The sequence below is a fragment of the Equus asinus genome, chromosome 7, assembly GCF_041296235.1.
Source record: "Equus asinus isolate D_3611 breed Donkey chromosome 7, EquAss-T2T_v2, whole genome shotgun sequence".
NCBI classification, from domain to species: domain Eukaryota; kingdom Metazoa; phylum Chordata; class Mammalia; order Perissodactyla; family Equidae; genus Equus; species Equus asinus.
This window is the reverse complement of record NC_091796.1, coordinates 46,458,547-46,479,478: the sequence shown is the minus strand read 5'-3', so window position 1 is coordinate 46,479,478 and position 20,932 is coordinate 46,458,547. Positions and strand designations below refer to the sequence as shown.

The window sequence follows — 20,932 nt, the reverse complement described above, 5'->3', positions numbered from 1 at the left end:
ATTATTTTTAAATGTTTTAGTCTTTTTATTGTTGTTAGAAATGGCAAGTCATGGTTATACATTTTAAATATTTTGTAAGGAAATTATTTTGATTGTTCTGGGATCCCTGTAACTTTCAAGACAGCCAGCAACTAGTATTCTACAAGAGCTTTGCATGGGGAGAAGTTGTCTTATGCAAGAATTTTCGTTCCTGTAGAAGGGGATATATATGTGTACGTGTGTGAAGGTATATAGATACCTCCTTCGTAGTAATGTTGTGAGGAATCCTCATAAGGCCTATCGTAGCCTTGTTCAGGATACGACGGTTGCTGATAACCGTAATCATTATGACCTACATCAATTCGACAAGAGACAGGAAGAAACGTTAATGGCCACTGAGTGAAAACCCTAAATATATTTAAACTTTCAAATAAAATTGAAAAAAAGAAAAAGAAATGGAAATACATAAAAAATAATTTCAATTGCATTAGCCAAATATTTACCAATGTGATTGTTTCCATATTGAGATAACGTGCAAATTTTTTTAAAAGCAAAAAACAGTAGTTTTAGAAACATTACACTTAGTCTTAACTCTGATAATCCTCATGGAGGGGGAAAAAAAACTTTATCTTCCACTTTTTTAAAAAAGAAAGAATGAAAGCATTTAGGCCTTTCACATGTAAATAATTTGAATTAAATTAGAATGAACAAAGGAAGCAATTATCATATTTTGTCAAACACCTGTTCTGCTGATCGCCAATTCCACAGCATATGCTAAAACAATGCAAAATATAAAAGAGCTCCATAAGTTTTTTTCCCCTGAAAGAAATTCAAACAAATTTTTCATATTCCATTTATTTGCACAAAGTGTATGTATATCAAAGTATTTTCAAATGCAAAAATATATTGCTTAATGCTGGCATTCTAGAAAAGCCTTTAGAAAATATTTCTAGAGTACCATAAATATACACCTTCATAAAATTAAAATTGTGTTAAGTGCCAGAGTACACCTTTAGTTTTAAGGCACAATAAATTTCACCTGCAAGATGAAAATGAAAATCAATACTCTAGTCCTTTTAACTAAATTGCACCAAAAAAAATGCAGGAATTAAACTTTCAGTTAGCCAAATTCTGAACTTAATTTTAGAAGACAGCCTAATTTAAGAAAGAGAAATATAGTTACGAATAAATGTTATACTTAGTGCTCTAATATTCCAATGTTCCCAAACCACCTCATAAATATCTACATTCAGGGTTGGCAAATTATGGCCTCCAATCTAAATACAGCCAGTGACCTGTTTTTGTAAATAAAGTTTTACCGGAACACAGTCACGCCCATTCATATTTTCTATAGTTGTTTTCATGCTACAACTAGAGTTCAGTAGTTGAGACCAAGACCAAAGACTAAAATATTTACTGTCTGGCCCTTTAGAGAAAAAGTTTGCCAACTCCTAATCTACATATTTACTGGCATAAGTATCTGAACATAATGAGAAAAACTCCAATGCTGCTTAAGAAAATTAATTGTTGTTATAAATGGAACACTCTATGTAAGTGTCAAACATATTAACACACACCTATGCAAAAATGACACCATTTAAATTTAAAAATCCCCTGATATAATAAAAATATAAAAATAACATATCTGTCTATTTTGAACAGAAAGGTCACATTTATAACAATACAAATTTCATATTTCAGGAAATAAGACTAAAATAAAAGTGTCAAATAACAACTAAATTACTTGAAATGTATTTTAAAAATCAAACAAAAAAATCATTTATTTCCAACAAATTTCCTAATGCATAAAGTTTAACAAAACAGATTTCATCTCTTTAAAATACCTATGCTCTGTAAACTTACTAAAGTTACTAAGGTTTTTCATTAAAAAAAACTTAATATAATGTCTACACGTAAAAGAAAAAAGAAAAAACAACATTCTGAATAACTTAGGACAAGAAAATCTGAGATAAAAAAACGTCATTTTTCTAACCAGAATTACCCATATATATCAATACTATTACTCATAAACATTTATTGTATGTAGAATTCTACAGGCTTTGCCTGTATAATCAGAGCCTCTGCAGTAAAAACCAACGTCCTTATACCAATGTCCCTTTATGCTTTATACATTAATGAAAAAGGGCAAGCAAAACGAATTTCTAAACACACACCAAATTATATCTTCTTGCTTCTAATCAACGGTCCCAACACTTCAGCTTTTTAAGTTCTTAGTTTCCCCAAGCTTCTCTGCCAATTAGTTTACCTTAAATATCCTAAGGGAGCTTACTGTATAAAGGAAGATTTTGGCAAATCCTTTTTCATAACAAGACAAATCATTTTATAATGTGAATAATCACCTCTAATTTATCAGTTTTATATGTTTGGATTATTTTTTCTTCAACTTTGTATCATAAAATTTCCAAACATACAGAAAAACTTAAAGAATTGTACAGTGAAAGCCTGCCTGTATGCCTTCATTACTAAGTGTAGAACATCTTTACTGACCACTTTTTCACAAGATTCCTTCCCACTAAAAAAATAATAATAATAACCACTAAACTAAATAACTAACATTAAAATCTGGTTTTCAAATCCCTTTCCTATTCTATTAACTCTATATACAGCTACATTATGGATATAATTTAGCCTCCAAAATTTTCCTCAAATGCAAATGCTAATGTATATAAACCATAGTTCTTTGAGAAGTATCCAACATTAACTAAAATGATGAAACTTGGAAAAATACTTGAGAACTATATTCTCTATGTACTTACACAATGCATAAAAGTATATCAATGGGTGAACTTTATGGTACATGAATTATTTCAATAAAGCTGTTATTTAAAAAGTAAATCAGTAACATTTGCTTTGGTTCAAATGAACAGTTACAAATACGAAAGGATCCTCCTTTACATAAGAAAGGATTCCAAGACAGAAGGTGATTTCTGATGGTACTAACACAGAAAAGCTAAACAAAATACACTTAGAAATAGATTATAAACTAATGCTACCATTGGTACTTTAGATTACTGAAATGTGTCTAAATTTAGAAGAAACAGCATGTTAGTTTCTTCATCTTCATGAAAATGTTCTGAATAAGCTATCTACATTAATATTGGGCAGGGATAGAAAATGGGAAAGTTAACATTAGGAGAGATTACCATCAGGGTAATATTGCTGGTTCATGCCTTCTGGAGGACCTTGTCCACCATGACTGTATTGGTCCCCATAATAGTCTTCCTGGCCTGAGTACTGCTGTGGTGGGCCTGAAAAACCACAACCAGTCAAGATGTAAATAATTTGTTCTCTATGTCATCAAAGGCTTTCTTTCTAATCTGATGTTTTGGCATTTCCCCTCCCATGCTTTGGCATTTCAGATACTTTTAACTACTCTTATACACACACAAGCACACAGCAACACCATAAACCACATTTCACAAAAATTAATGCTGAGACCATACATGCAATATAAAACAATACCAACTCAAAAAAACAAACATTAACTTCTTAAAAAGAGGTTCAAATTGGTAGAAAATTAATTTCCTTTTTATTTTGATATTAGAGCAGTTTGAAATAAAATCGAGTTTGTTTCTGACCATATGTTTAGTAACTCCTCAAAAATAAAACAGCATTTTCTGCTATAAATTAGTGAGCTTTTAATATAAATTTTATGATGTAAGCTTTCCCCAAAAAAGAATAGAGACAAGAAAGGTGTACACAAGGAAGTTCCTATCTACTTTGTGACCCTTTGTACCTACTATAGCTACTACCTTTTAGGGAAAAAGATAAAATGTAATTTAAAAATCAAGAAACAAAAAGCCCTGACTTTGTCTAGATGAAAAGTTCATTAAAATTTAAAGCCTTTCAACTACTGTTATTTATATTAAGCTAAAAAATTTCCAAGTGGAATCTTACCCTGTTGAGGTGGTCTATAGGGAGGAATCTGTCTCTGCCCCATCATATGATTGCCTTGGTTAACTTGACCCATCATTCCCATAGGTGGCTGTTGGCCTTGGTAATGCTGCCCACCTCCCTGTGGCATATTGTACTGTTGAGAAGGAGGCTGCTGATGCATCATTGGACCTGAAAACAGAGAAAACATACGCACATAATACATTTGTATATAATTTTAACATCCTAAAAGAAATACAAAAGTCTTTTATCATATAATCCTCAAAATATATAATTTATTGTAATGAAAATTGACTTCCAGTAATAAAAACAAATCTTTTAATTAAAGTTCACATGCCTAAAATAATCTTCAAACAAAGGAAAAGAACCATTCTGTGGTAGTTGATTTGAAATCCGCCGTACGGACCTAATTATTTTTTTAAAAACAAAATGGATACAATATATGAACATCTTGCATATATCTTTCATTACATACTATATAATATCTACATTTATCTACACAATCTTTCTAGAGAAGACAGAATTCTCACGCTACACAAGAAAATACACCAAAACAAAGTAAACTTGACAAAATCACACAGCAAATCAATAGTCACACTCAGGGAAAGAAATCTAATTTCTGGATATCCATTTTTTCCCCTTTTTCAATGCGCACTCATTATATACTGGTAGACAGGGAAAGTACACAAACATTTATAAGTGTACTTACACCAGTGGAATTTCATAAACTTTAATTTTACACAAAATTTTAAAGAGTCTTCCTTCCTTTTTCCAACTATAATATTTAGAATCTAAAGAGGTCCTGAAATCAAAGGGCTGTAGTGTTTCTTAATAAGCTCTCACACACACACAATCAAACACACCTAGACAGAGAACTGAAATAAGTCATAGGGAAATCAGAAGAATTATGCAGTTTCCAAAGTGAGCAATACTGAGGTAGTCAAATTACCACTGCTGTAGTATCACAACGGCCACAGTAAAAACGTATCACATGAAATAATCAACAATTGCCATAAAGTTCCATGTTGCCATCTAACAATGTAAGCAGCTCCTCAGAGGTTCACTGGGCCAAGTCATGGTACGCAGAGCTCATCATTCTACCATTACAACCATTAGTGTCTCAAAAGTATATAGGAGTCATCCCCCAGTGTACTACTGCTTAAATAACTACATATGCCCCCTTTACTGACTTGGGGACAATTTAAGAAGAAAGTACGAAATTCAAAGGACTAGACAGCCTGGAAAAGTTTTACAGGCAAAACTGCCCAGATGAGCCAAAAGTTCATTGTGTAATTCAATAAAAATTCAAAACAAAACAAGTTCACCTTTTTAAACATATTACTGACCTACAACAGCAGCAGCAATGTACACAGAAAGAATTCAATTCTTTCCCAACTTGAACAACTGTATTATCTGAAGTACTTTATCAGAGCTAACTTTTTTTCCTATTTGCCGCCTTCTGTTTTTCTACTCCTTTTCAAATTCCTTTTTCCCTCTAATCTTATTATCATAAATATAAGCCTTTCAAAGGTTACTCTGGGATTTTTCCTTCAACAAGAAAATAAACTCTTAATAGCAGAGATATGGTGCCTAGGTAGAGAGTGGAAGGGAAGAGACCTTAACACTGAGTGCACTTAACACTACCAGATACACTTTTACATTTATTTCATGTAAGCCACTAACAACTACCAGGGGTAAGGATCCTAATTTTCAGAGTTTTAGCCAAGGAATCCAAAGATCAAGATTATATAGCTAATAGATATCAACTGGGAATTGGACAAAACTCAAGTTTGATTTCAAAGCACATTTATCCACTATTCTTGACTGCCCCTCCTCAAGCTATAGCAAATTTAGCAGTTCAGAAGCAAACTGTGCAATAAAAAAGTTCCAAACACTACCTAGTTTGTTACAATTTTTAAAATATATTTTGCATATAATAAAGTATTAATGCTAGCATTCATAATTTAATAGGCAGCATGATTGGGCATTTATATAATTCATTTTCAGTAAATGAAGGTTTTGCCTTGTTTTCCTTCTCCAATACTGATTACAGACCTCTTTTCTTAACAGAAGCTAACTATGAAACCAAAGCATATAATATGCATTGGAACCAAAATTAAAAATAAAGGAGGAAGAAAGCAAAAACATAATAGCCTAAGGAAAATCCAAAAGGATACAATAACAACAGAATTCTAAGCTTTGCTCTAAAGGAGAAAAGTAATTCTAGCTTAAGCCCTAGATAGACAAGACCATGCCACTTGTGCTTTATCTTTTGGGACTGTCAGCAGTTCCAATCCCAAAGAGCTCAATTACCACCCTTCTTTTATTCTCTGTCACTTCCCTCCCTCTGAGGATCCTCGACATCATTCAAGATCAAGCCTAAAACCACAGAGAATGGAGGGGGATAGCACTGCTAAAACATGGTGCTTTTCATCTTTTACCTTGAAGCTTTATCCATTAAAAAAAAAACTACGACTTCAATTCTGATTGTTTAGGAAGTATATTATTTTTCTTATGATAATGAAATATGCTACACTGGTAAACATGTATTATCCCTTGAGATATTATCAGAAATAAGAGAGCTAAATCTCAAAAGGTTATCCCAAAATTAAGTTCTAAAAATTTGTACTACAGAGTGAAGATTACAAAATAAGTCTACTATAACCATTTTCTACCAACAACGGCATCATACATTACTATATGCTTAAAGATTATTCTTCATCTTTTACATAAATCATTTTAATGCTAGGATGCACTACAAAGTGTGATATTACATATGCAAAGACCACATTAATGTCTTAATTATCTACAATGTTTTTATAAAAATGTTCTGAAAGCACACATAAGAAATGTTCAGCACCACATTATTTCTTTCCATTTTGAGTTTTATACCTTAATAGATATTCTATGGAAACAATGTCTTGTATCTTAAACACATGTAAAATGTTCCCAAATCACCATATTTTTATATTATTGGAATTCTTTGCTCCAATAAGATGGTTAACACTTAGTTGTACCTTAAGACATTAGTCAAAAAGAATTTTTTAAGACTCAACTATAAAGATAACATTAAGTTTTAATTCATCTCTGAAGAATTTAGAACATAATTTTTAAAAATTCTATATACACATAGATACATATACAGATATATTCACATCTTCAAATGCAAACTAATACATTAAAACTCTATAAATTGTATCATTAATGTACGAATTATTTTAAATAAAGGTTAAAAATGACAGCTAACAATTAATTAACACTTATTATGGGCCAGGCACCAAACTAAGAGCTTTACGTCTTTATGCTTCCCAAACCCTATGAAACAAGCGGTATTATCATCAACTTCCTTTTACAGGTAAGAAAATTTAAGGCTTACAAGCATTAAGAATCTTATCTAGGGGCTGGCCCCGTGGCCGAGTGGTTAAGTTCGCGCGCTCCGCTGCAGGCGGCCCAGTGTTTCATTGGTTCGAATCCTGGGTGCGGACATGGCACTGCTCGTCAGACCACGCTGAGGCAGCGTCCCACATGCCACAACTAGAAGAATACACAACTATGTACCGGGGGGCTTTGGGGAGAAAAAGGAAAAAAAAAAAAAAAAAAAAGAATCTTATCTAAAATTGCATAGCAAGTAAATGGTGAGAACTCTAAGCCATGCTCTTAACCACACTACGTGTACTTCCTCTCCACAGTGAAATCATCCTCTCCTATGTAATACCTCCCAGGAAAACAGTTCTATATAACATACCACTATAATATAAAAATCCTAAAGAAATTTCTTCACCCTACCTATATCTGTGTAAGAATTAGACCATGAAACTGCATAGATAAAACCCTCCCCAAGTCTATTTTCTCGTTCATATTTCATCATCTACTGCTCACATTTTAGTACTTATTCCTTAACTATTCAATCTCAAACTAAATCATTTATAGCTCCCACTTGAAGGTATTACTAATAGCTTCTTTTCGTTTTTTTTTTTTTTTTTTGAGGAAGATCAGCCCTGAGCTAACATCTGTCACCAATCCTCCTCTTTTTGCTCAGGAAGACTAGCCCTGAGCTAGCATCCATGCCCATCCTCCTCTACTTTATATGTGGGATGCCTACCACAGCATGGCTTGACAAGCGGTGCCATGTCTGCACCCAGGATCCGAACTGGCAAACCCCAGGCCACCAAAGCGGAAGGTACGAACTTAACCACTGCGCCACTGGGCCAGCCCCTAATAGTTTCTTTACAAGAAACAAATCCCTGTATTCCATATTACTCAGCCATAAAAAAAAAAAGACAAAATCATCCCATTTACAACAACATGGATGGACCTTGAGGGTATTATGTTAAGCGAAATAAGCCAGACAGAGAAAGACAAACGCCGAATGAGTTCACTCATATGTGGAAGATAAACAAACTCATAGATAAAGAGAACAAATTAATGGTTACCAGAGGGGAAGAGGGTTGGGGTTTGTGCCAAAGGAGTAAAGGGGCATATATATATACGGTGACAGTTAACAACTAGACTATTGGTGGTGAGCACCATGCAGTCTATACAGAAAAGGATAAACAATAACGTACACCTGAAATTATACATAATGTTATAAACCATTATGACCTCAATAAAATATCTGGAAAAAAAATCCCTGTATTCCAGCAAACTCAACTAGCTAACTTAGTACCTGTTAAATAGCCATTTAAAATGAACAGGATTGGGGCCAGCCCCGTGGTTGAGTTCGCCCACTCTGCTTCGGAGGCCCAGGGTTGTGCCAGTTTGGATCCTGGGCGCAGACATGGCAATGCTCGTCAGGCCATGCTGAGGCAGTGTCCCACATGCCACAACTAGAAGGACCCACAACTAAAAAAATATACAACTATGTACTGGGGGGGCTTTGGGGAGAAAAAGGAAAAATAAAATCTTTTAAGAAAAATAAATAAAATAAAATGAACAGAATTCTTTACTTACCTAAAATGTACACCTGTCCTCATCAAGACTTTCAAGACGTTTAGACACAATACCAAGGATAAAAGAACAAGAGCCAAGTAACTAAGAAAACCCCAGAGGCTTAGAAAAGTCACTGCAACCAGCACAAGCTTAGCTGAGCCTCCTAGCAAACAATGAAAAAATAAAACCATAATAGATTTTAGCTAGTAAAAAGAACAGTTCATTAACAGATACAAACTTCTTCATAACATGAAACTTTTAGAGAAATTCTCATTAAAGTCTTCAGTATTTAAAACATAAAAGTATCAACAACTTTTCCTATTGTTGTTTATTTAGTAATACAGACCTTCCTACATGTAGTTCCTTACATTAACCATTTCTTACAGCTGTGATTCTAAATCCTAGGCTATTTTGCCCCCCCATGGGACATTTAGCAAAGTCTGGACACATTTTTGGTTGTCACAGTTGGTATGGGGGGTGCTACTGCCACCTAGTGGGTACAGGGCAAAAATACTCCTAAATATCTCAACGCACAGGACAGGCCCCCACAACAAAGAATTACGCAGCTCAAAATATCAATAATGCTGAGTTAAGAAATCCTGAATTCTCAAGGGTATAATTTTAAATCACAGGCATTTCCACAAACTAGTCTGAGAATTAGATTATGTACTCAGCTTTCTGGTGACTGAAAATTAGCAAAGGGAGATGTTGTGGCTTAATAAATCCAGCAAAATAAAAGGGTAAGAAAATTCTTAGAGTTAGACAACCCCTCTTAAATAGTTTCAACTATACTAATATAATAATATTAATTCAAAAAAAAGACACTGCTAAACATCTATTGCAGACTGAAAAGAACTACAAAAGCCCCAGATTTATGTGGCACAAGTGACAATCTGATGTGAAAGTAAAGACCCTACCTTGCTCAAGTAGAAAGCCATGGAGATGGGCTATATTAGAACATACAGCTTTGTGTCATACAGTGTGAAAGCTGAAAAGTTATGAACCATCTGGCACAGAAGAGATTATACTGCCCAGAAAAATTCTGAGGGAACAGACTGTAAATAAGCATGACTTAGAATATTTGTTAAAATGTAATTTCTAAAATTTACCCCTAGAGATTCTGGTTTAGCAGATACAGCGTGAGGCAGACAAATCTTACTTTAACAAGCACCCCCAGGTGACAATGATCCAGGTAGTCCTAGGACCACACATTTAGATAGAGTTCTAAGGGAAAGAATAACCAACCATCATCTTTTACCATAAAAGAAGATATAGTTCATATAAAATGTTGAAACTGGAGTAGGACTGCGTCCCACAAAGACACCTAGGATATTAGCTATGAAACGAATCCTAACGGGTTTGTGTTACAAATATGTTAAAACTCATTGAATGATACACTTAAGATTTGTGCATTTCACTGGATGTAAATGTTACCTAAAGAAAAATTTAACATTAAAAAATGCTGAGCTCTAATGACATGCAAACTAAAGTGTTTATGGGTAAAGTATACTGATATCCACAAATTACTGTGAAATGTATTTTGAAAAATAAGATGCACTGATGGAGGAGTAGATGGATGAACAGATGGATGATAAACCAATTTAGTAAAATGTTAACTGCAGAATACAGATGGGAACTATACAGGTATCATTCCTTCAACTTTTCTGTATGTTTCAAATCTTACATAACAAAATATTGGGAGGAAATTTAAAAATTAATCTTAGAAAAATATATAAAGACTTCTCAAAACTCAACAGTAAAAAAACAAATAATCCAACTAGAAAACAGGCAAAAGACATGCAGAGACCTTTCACTGAAGAGGATTTACAGATGGCAAATAAACACATGGAAAGATGTTCACTATCAGGAGGCATTAGGGAAATGCAAATTAAGGCCACAATGAAATAGCACTACACATTTTTAGAATAGCTAAGATAAGAAAAAATATTGACAATACCAAATGCTGGCAAGGATTTTGAAAAGGCAGATCTCTCATACACCGCTGGTGGCACTCTAAAATGGTACAGCCACTATGGTGATCAGTTTGGCAGTTTCTAAAAAAACCAAACATACACTTATCATATGACCAAGCAATTGCACTCTTGGGTATTTATCTCAGAGAAATGAAAACTTATGTCCAAATAAAACCATGAACATGTATACAAATGTTCACAGAGCTTTTATTTGTAAAAGCCAAAAACCGGAAACAATCAAAATGTACATAGTTAAAAGGTGCATAGTTAAAACAAACTGTGCTACATCCATACCATGAAATGCTACTTACCAATAAAAAAGAATGAACCACTGATACATACAACAACTTGGATAGACAATTATGCTGAGTAAAAAAAGCCAGTGTCAAAAGATCACCTACTGTATGATTCCATTTATATAACATGCTGAAAATGGCCAAACTACAGAAATGGAGAAAAGAGTAACAGTGTTGCCAGGGATTTGAGATGGCTGGAGGGAGGACACATAGGATCTCTCCATATAACCTCTGCAACTCCCTGTAAACCTGTTATTATTTCAAAATAAAAAGTTTTTAAAAATGAACTGTAATGAAATTGAGTTTAAAATATGTCGAATAGAATAGAGTTTGCCTCCCAAACCCAAAAGGTTTTGGTATAACTGACAATCATCTGTTTTATCTGACAGTAACAGACAATTCCTTCTTTGCTTCACTCCTGGAATGACAGGCGATGGGTAACAACACTGCAGAGAAGGATGCTGGTTTTTACTTTGTTATGGCAGGAGGAAATCTAGCTAATCTAACAGTCAACAAATAGGATGAAGTAGTGAACAAAACAAGACAGTTCCTGACTTCACAGAGCCTAGGGTCTAGGGAAAAATAATTAAACAGATATTTACAAATAATTATGTAATTACAAGCACTCAAACTGCTGCTACAAAGAGCCTAAGTACAGGCTACTTACTATAGATAAGTGGACGGTACCTTGTCTATGGAGTAATTTAGAACATATAGAATAAATTTATAGGTGATTTTTGTTTTATGCTCTATGCTTTTCTGTATCTTCCAGATTTTTCATATTAAATATTAGTTATTTTTATAACCAGAAAAATGTCATCACTGGGGAAAAAAATTACAACCTGGAAAACTCATTCAATATAGCAATATTGATCAAATGTATAAACAAAACATCTAGTCTAAATTACAATGTAATGGCTGTATAAACCCAAAACTATAGCAAACTGAAACCTGCAATATTAGAAATACTGCATAAATGCACTAATTTTAACAGAGAAGAAAAATGACTGTACACACAAATTTTCATTCATTCAAATCCACTACAGAGGTCAAACATGATATTTCTATGGAATAAAAAATTTGAAATAATTTCTTCATTTGTAATTACAATTATATTTGAAAGGAGAAAAAGTCAGTATACTCTCACAATGTTTTTTTATATTGAAGATTTACTAAATTTATTAAATTGGGGAGTCCTATAGCTCTTGAACCTGGGTGGGGCTTTTGATCATGCCCTGAGGGACTAGAGACTGGAGACTGAGATTAATAATATGGGCAATCAATCAAATCTACATAATGGAGCCCCAACTCTGCCCACTGAGACTCAGGAGAACTCTCTCAGTTGGCAATATTCTGTATATACTGTCACACGTTGGGACCAGGAAAATAAAGCATTCTGACTCCACGGGAAGAGAAACTCCACGTTTCGAACTTCTTCTGGGCTTTTCTCCATGCACTTTTCCCCTTAGCTGATGTTAATCTGTATCTCTTCACTACAATAAATCACAACTGTGAGTATAACAGCTTTCAGTGTCTGTGAGTCTTTCAAGGAAATGACTGAACCTTAGGGTGGTTTTGAGAACCCCAGAACTCACAATTGGTGTCAGAAATGAGGTGAGTCTTGGGTACCACTCCTGGTAACTTTGCAGTTGCCTAAATTCTCACAATTGTTATCAGAGGTGAGGGCTCTGTGCCCGTAAACTCATCACAACAACTCAAAGACACTGCTTCTACAACTGTCCCTTTCCTCTCTCTCTTGCATCATCAATTGCCCCCTCCCTAAAGGATCATTCTTATCAGTATACAAACATGATTTACTACCTTCCCAACCCTATTTTGTTTTCCTATATCAAAAAATAACTGAAAAGAATTGTCTTTACTCACTGTTACCACTTTTTCTCTTGTCATTTTTTCTTGAATATACTGCAGTCAGGATTTTGCCCCCATTCCTCCACCAAAACTGTCCACCACAGTCAGAAAATCCAGTGGTTAGTTTTCAATTCTCATCTTACTTGACTGATCAGCAGAGTTTGACATGTTTAATAATTCCCTCATTTTTAAACACTTTCTTCACTTAGCTTCTAAGATACTACACTCTCTTGGCTTCTCTCCCAACTCACTGGCTACTCCTGTTCAATTTCTGAGTTCTCCTGAAAGAAAGCTATCATCTTCCCAAGGTCAAAATGCTGGAGTGCTCAGGTACTGAACCTTCAGATCTCTTCTCTACCTTTATTCACTCCTCAAATGATCCCTTCTAATCCCATGGCTTTTAATACCCTGACCTCTCCCCTCAACTCCAGACTAACATAACCAACTGCCACTGATATATCCACTTGCATATTAGTAGGTCACTCAAAGGTAACTTGTGCCAAATTAAACTCATTCTCCTAAATCTGCTATTCTCCCAGTCTCTTAATCTTAGTACATGGCAACACGATTCAATTACTTCAACAGTGAAGTCATGATTAACTCTGTCCTCTTGTACTCCAAATCCAATCCACTAACTAATCTTAGCAAATTATGGCAACTGTTCCTTCAAAATATACGGTAAATATCCCAAAACTGGCTACTACTCATTACTTCCATAGTATCACTCTATTCAAAGCTACCATCATCTCTTATCTAAATACTACAGCAAGAGCCCTTTACTAAGTCTCCTTGCTTCCACACTTTTCCATACAGAAGACAAAGGTATCTTTTTAAAACGTATATTCAGATCATATTATTCCTTTGCTCAAAACTTTTCAGCAGTATCCCCACTCTCTCAGAATAAAATCTAAAATCCTTATGGACTACAATACAAGGTCTTTCATAGCTTGGTTTTCAACTATATCTTGGATCTTAACTCTTATGACTCTCCACTTTTACTCAGTCAACTCCAGCTAGACTGGTCTCCTTGCTATACTTCAAACATACCAAGTATGCTCCAGCCTCAGGGCTCTTGCTTGCTGTTGCTTCTGCTTGTGCAATGCTCTTTTTCCAGGTCTCTGCTCACCATCCTAAAACAGCACACACATCCTCATCTTTCTCTTTCCCTTTACGTTACTTTTCTTCATAGAACTTATCATTATCAGACATAGTTGTATCTTATTTGAGTCTTTAAAACAAATAGGAAGTTCTTCACCTGACAACATATATATATAGTTACAAACTTAGCCTTTCCCAAAGGGAATTCTATAAAACTTTATAGCCTTCACTTTGCATGGTAGTCTGGGCTATATAAACGGCCATGCAAGTGGACATCATGCAAAATGATCTTAACAATCAATGGAGAAAAGTACGATTGTTCCACGGTCTTTAAAATTTTCTGTCAAAACATTACTCTATTAATGTCAGTTACAAATACATAGGGACATGAGAAAAACTAACATTTACATTGTAATTTAAAAAGTTAGAAATACTGAGAATTGTATAAGTTCTACTTCTTTGTAAAAATCTTATCAAGAGGGGCTGGCCCCGTGGCCGAGTGGTTAAGTTCGCACACTCCGCTGCAGGCGGCCCAGTGTTTCGTTAGTTTGAATCCTGGGCGCGGACATGGCACTGCTCGTCAAACCACGCTGAAAGGGCGTCCCACATGCCACAACTAGAGGACCCACAACAAAGAATATACAACTATGTACCGGGGGGCTTTGGGGAGAAAAAGGAAAAAAATAAAATCTTTAAAAAAAAGAAAATCTTATCAAGAGTAGTTTGAACAGTGTGCTTCCCTTCTCCTCATGGTGTAACTGACACTTCGGAGGTAGGATCTTTTCTACAGCTTGGCAAACTGTCATACTGCTTTCTAAGTATGGATCAGCTTCCAATATTTTATCCTTTGTACCTTCAATGTTGTGAAATTCATTTAACATGAAGTATTTTGCCGGTCTCACTTTCTCTAGGAAATCTTCATTCTTTTCATCACAACCAGTTTTCTCATTTATGTCACTAAGCTCACCTTCTCTAAGTATCTGCAGTGCGTATCTGAAGTCTCTCAAATGGCAGCAGTGTCAACATTCCCACAGTCAGCAATTTCTTCTATAACTCTGTTTACAATGGATTTGGATTCCATCTCCAGCAGTCTTACTTTTCATTTCTTTGCTGTACTTTTATCTATTTCGGCCAAGTCCCTCTTTGAATTAACCATTTTTGTAAAATATCACGTAGTTTTATCGCTGGGAGCCAAGGAAGCAACACAACTACATGCTTTGTTCTACGTGCACAGTGACCAATCACTGACAGAATCTGAAAGTGACATAAATGGTAACTGATCATGACAGGCATCTGTTATTTATGCATTGATCTGAGTACCGAAGAGAGAGCAGCTAACTTTGTATTTGATGCAACTGCATACAGTCAATATACCATGGTAATTGAAAGTTGAACCACGTTTTTGGGGAACACCTGTTATTTTACTAAATTGTGATAACTGAAATTCATGCGTATCAGAACTGTGCAAAGTGAGGCCTGCCTGTATTTCCATAGGATGTGTTTCCTTATGCACGGAATGAGGATAACAACAGTACCTACTACCTAAAGATAATGTGAGGATTAAATTAAAGAAGACACGTAAAGTACTTCACCACAGTACCAGGCCCTAAAGGGCACTCACTGAATATTTTGATGAATAATACACCCCTCCTCTCAAAAAAAAAGGGAAGGGAAGGGAAGGAAAAGAGCTCTATGTAATATACTTGTCTTAACCAAGATCACATCGGGTTCCTTACTGTAGGACTTCTCAGAACTAGTAAGCATGCGGAGTTCCAAAGTATTTTACCAATCATTATCTAAGTGTATCTGGAACATAATTTAACAAATGTTGGAAAAAAGGCCTGACATAACTAAGAAATAACTACACTTTTTCATAAAAGTAACATTACCACTTCAGAATCCTACTACTAGAACAAAACATTTTTTTCCTATCTCCTAAAACTTACAAAATGTTTTCACATATGCTAAATAAAGGGTGAATAGTTTTAATCTGTAAGGAACTCCTTCAAATTAATAATAAACAAACCAAAGATAATGGGACACACAAACAGGCAATTCACAGAAAAAACACAAATGGCAAATTCCATCATCTGAATGTTTGCGTCCCCCCAAAATTCCTAAGTTGAAATCCTCAAGTCCAATGGGATGGTATTAGGAGGTGAGGTCTTTGGGAGGTAACTAGGCAGAGCCCTCATGAATGGTATTTGAGTCCTTATAGCAGCCCTGTCGAGCTCCCTAGCCCCTTCTACCAGTGAGGAAACAAGACGTCAGAGACAGGGAAGAGGGTTCTCACCCCACCATGCAGACACCCTGATCTCATACGTCGAGCCTCCAAAACTGTGAGAAATATATTTCTATTGTTTACAAGACAGTCTGTGGTATTATGTTACAGCAGCCCAAAGGGATAAGACAGCAAAAAAACAGAGAAAGTTACAGAAGCTCACAAGTGAAGAAATATAAATTTAGACAAGATTACATTTTTCCTATCTTTTCTTTAAAATCCTTCCTTCTTAAATCTTACCTTTACCAAAGACCAAGAAGAATGAGAGCCACTGGGTACGTAGTCAAATGAGCACTCTCATATTCTGTTAGGGATGTGATGTTACGCAACCTTCGTGGAAAACAACTTAGCAATGATGTCTCTCAAATATTTTAAGTATTCATATATTTTACCTAGCAATTCTATTTCTAGAATTCTACAAAATTCTCACACAAGTACTCAAAGATGTATGTACAAAGATGTTTGTTCCAGAAGTATCTGTAATAGTAGAACACTAGAAACATCTATCAGAAGGGGATATGCTTTTGTTAAATAAATTATGCTATATCCATATAATGAATGCTATCATTTAAAAGATGAGGTAGATCTACATAAGCATTATAAAGAATGAGATAAATCTATAAATACTGATAACAAAAAGGCACAAGGAAATACAGTACTACAAAACATATGCACAATTAAATGCTAGGCTTATCTCAAGCACATCTGCTTGGTACAGCTTTTATCAGATAATAATCCACTATATAATAACAAGGGTAAATATAACACTCTCGGCTATGATAATACATACTCTTTGCCCTTCATATTTACATAATAAAGGTGCTGAAAGAAAAATTTCCCACTACTCTAATGCCAAACCATTATCATTTGCAATTTATTAGCTAAATGAATCAAGACATTCTTCATACTACTCAAACAAAACTAAAACCAGCAATAAATTAGATGCTGTGCCTGAAATAAGACAACAGTTGATAAACCAATCTCAAGAGTTATTAAAAAAAAGATGTTTATTCTGACTAATTTTACATAAATTATGCAAAAAATTATCAAATTCAGATTTCTACATGCATCATCTCACTTAATCTTATTTAAAGAAATTAAGTAATTCAGTCAAAGCTCCCAGATACACTAAGCAACAGGGTCAAGACTTGAATCCAGGTATGAAGAATTACATACATGGAACTTGTGGAATACATGCTTTAACAAAAATATAACTTTGGGAACTCCTTATATTTGAATATGTACTTACTAAAATCATGTTAAATGTGGAAAGCTATAATCACTAATGACTGGGAATGAAAAAACCGGCTGATTCTATCAAATGTTGGCCATCTTCAGAAAGGCTTGTTATTCTAATTTGACTTTTAATACTCTAACGAATATACTTGCTGCTTTATTAAAGAAATAACTTTAAGGGACTAACTCTGGCTTTCCAGGTTATCATATGACATTTGGTTTCAATCTCTATTCACTGAAGAAATAAATTTGTATGCCTACCCTCAGGCATTGTTCTAGGCACTGTAACAAAACTGTGAACAAGAGACAAACTTCTTCCCCTTTAGGAGCTTTCTGAATTCCACTGGTGTTTATGCTCCACATATGAGCAGGTAGATCCAATTATGTAAGAAGATGGGGGTCCACTTTGAACACAGGTCTTACTCTTAAAGTTCAAAATGAAAATCACTGAACTTTATCTGGATAATAGTGAAAATAACAGGGGAAAGTTTATGTTGGATTGACTGTTATGCAACATTTTGGCAGCAGTTTAAGAAACAAGTTAACATTAAAAACTTGCTAAATCATTCATCAAGAAGCAGTAGACCCTTTAAGAAAACACAGAGAAAAATATTCTGCTCTAGTAATAAAACTAGTTGTGAATAAAAAAAATATTTCAGTCTTCTCAATTCACAGATACATATAAAACACTAGAAATCAACTAAAAGTAGGCACCAATTACAATGCCATTGTCATATAAGCTGATTTTTTTTAAGTTCAAAAGAATAGTAACTGCTGAAATTTTTTTAAATAACCATGAACATAGTATACTACATAAATGGCAAATTTAATGGCCAATTTTTTGTGCAGCTTTTTGAAATGACAAGTTTTGTGTGGTAGGTCTACAAGTTTTTGATATATTAGCCTTTGCATTAATTTGTTTTTTTAAAATTTTTTCAGCAAAAACTTAAAAGCTAAAAACAGTTTGTTTGTTTTTTAAGATTGGCACCTGAGCTAATAACTGTTGCTAATCTTTTCTTTTTTTTTCCTTCTCCCCAAAGCCCCCAGTACATAGTTGCACATTTTAGTTGCGGGTCCTAGTTGTGGCATGTGGGATGCCACCTCAGCATGGCCTAATGAGCAGTGCCATGTCCATGCCCAGGATCCGAACCAGCGAAACCCTGGGCCACCGAAGTGGAGCGCGCAAACTTAACCACTGGGCCGCGGGCCAGCCCCTAAAACAGTTTTTAAAGAATCAACAAAATCCAAAGAAGTTCTACAATTTCATTCCTTTGAATAATATTTTTACTTTAGTACTAGTACACAATGTGCCTTACTATATTGGAGCTAATAGTATAAATTAGCAGAATATTTCTCCTTTTTAAACAATCAAAATGACACACTATAAATGTATAAGACATCTGTCGTTTGGATTAATTTCAATCAGACCCCTAAATTACAATGACAAAATTTTCAGACAAGTCACTTTTCTTCCCCTGAATTCCAATTTCAAAGTTGAGAGAGAAAGAAAGGGAAGGGATAGAGGTAAAAAATAAAACTACTTCAAATCTACCAGAATAAATGTATGTAGACTTTGACTTTAAATGCCTTGTTTAAAAAGTACTACTGCAGGGCTGGCCTTGTGGCCAAGTGGTTAAGTTCCCTCACTCCGCTTCGGCAGCCCAGGGTTTTGCCGGTTCAGATCCTGGGCGCAGACATGGCACTGCTCATCAAGCCATCTGAGGTGGCATCCCACACAGCAGAACTAGAAGGACCTACAACTAGAATATACAACTAAGTACTGAGGGGCTTTGGGGGAAGAAGAAGGGGGGAAAAAAGGAAGACTGGCAACAGCTGTTAGCTCAGGTGCCAATGTAAAGAATAAAAAATAAAAATGAATAAATAAAAACTACTGCATAATCAAAGTTCCCATATATGTCACTTAAATAATTAATAATTACTAATAATATAATTAAATAATTGCCATTTAATTGTTCCTTTTTAAAACAAAATTCTCTGGATGTCTTTTTCCCTTTTTTTGGTCACCTACATGGGTTTAATCTAAGAAATCCCATAAATATTTCTTTTCCTTAACTAATAAACCTCATTACTAAAAAATGAAAGTAGCTTTAATATTTTTTTGAGTATCTCTTGATACAGAGATACGTATGTAGAAATATGGGAATAGCCAAAAAATTTCAATATTTTGATTTTAACCCAAAGAATAGCTAATGATATGTCAATAAACCTAAATTTTTAAAAGTCAAATATGTTTGCTTTTATAGACTTTTAGTATTTTCCAAGCTTTTCTTTAAGAAGGACTATTTAGGGGCCAGCCGAGTGGCGCGGCAGTTAAGTTCGCACGTTCTGCTTCTCAGCAGCCCAGGGATTGCCCGTTCAGATCCCGGGTGCGGACGTGGTACCGCTTGGCAAAAGCCAGGCTGTGGTAGGCGTTCCACATATAAAGCAGAGGAAGATGGGCATGGATGTTAGCTCAGGGCTGGTCTTCCTCAGCAAAAAAAGAGGAGGATTGGCAGTAGTTAGCTCAGGGCTAATCTTCCTCAGGAAAAAAAAAAAAAAAAGGACTATTTAAAATGCTATCTCCTCTAATTCCTTCCACCTATTTATCAAAACAGAAAGATTTTAATGTAAAATATGTTAGCTTATTGTTGCAAAACTAAGAAAATGATTTATAATGAAATGACTATTAAAACCTCAAATAAAACTTTTATCATATAAAACAAATTTTTTCTACCAAGTACTTTATAATTAAAATGTTTTTATAAGAAATTCGGGGGGCTGGCCTTGTGGCCAAGTGGTTAAGTTAGTGAGCTCCGCTTCGGCAGCCCAGGGTTTTGTCAGTTCAAATCCTGGGCACTGATGTGGCACTGCTCATCGGGCCATGAGGAGGTGGCATCCCACATGCCACAACTAGAAGGACCCACAACTAAAAATTGACAACTATGTACCAGAGGGCTTTGGGGAGAAAAAGAAAAAGAATAAAGTCTTGAAGAAATTCATATGATTAAGAATGTGGATACTGCCAGATCCTCATATAACTTTCTCACTTTTTTTGGTAATTGTAATTTTCTTTGATGGTCTTTGATTTTGAAATATCAAAATCTGACTGAAAAGTTTTTTTATTTGTCCTGAAGATATTTTTAAAACACTGAAAATTTCCTCACTGATTTCCATCCTATTCTCTCTTTAGAAAAGTAACTTTTATTTCTTTAAAATTTGAAATTTACAGAAATAACCTACAAAGTCATTTTCTGCATAGTCTACTTTCTGTTAAATTCATAAATTATGAGAACAAAGCAAAAAGTAATATAACTACTATAGTAAAAGGAAAAACTATACATTAATAGAAAATATGT

At 34.7% G+C, this 20,932-nt stretch overlaps 1 protein-coding gene across 6 annotated transcripts in view; it reads right to left on the bottom strand.

The window, feature by feature from the left end:
- The window catches only part of SS18 (SS18 subunit of BAF chromatin remodeling complex), an 86,064-nt gene that overhangs the window by 21,454 nt on the left and 43,678 nt on the right, over positions 1–20,932 (bottom strand). For 3 of the 6 annotated variants that reach the window (XM_070513281.1, XM_044774513.2, XM_070513282.1), the window contains exons 6-8: positions 3,898–4,065; positions 3,144–3,248; positions 239–331 (exon numbers count right to left, since the gene is read on the bottom strand). In XM_070513281.1, the coding sequence (XP_070369382.1) occupies positions 239–331; positions 3,144–3,248; positions 3,898–4,065 (366 nt within the window). The remainder of the gene's footprint in view (positions 1–238; positions 332–3,143; positions 3,249–3,897; positions 4,066–20,932) is intronic. The other 3 variants (XM_044774516.2, XM_070513283.1, XM_070513284.1) reach the window with 1 other exon arrangement.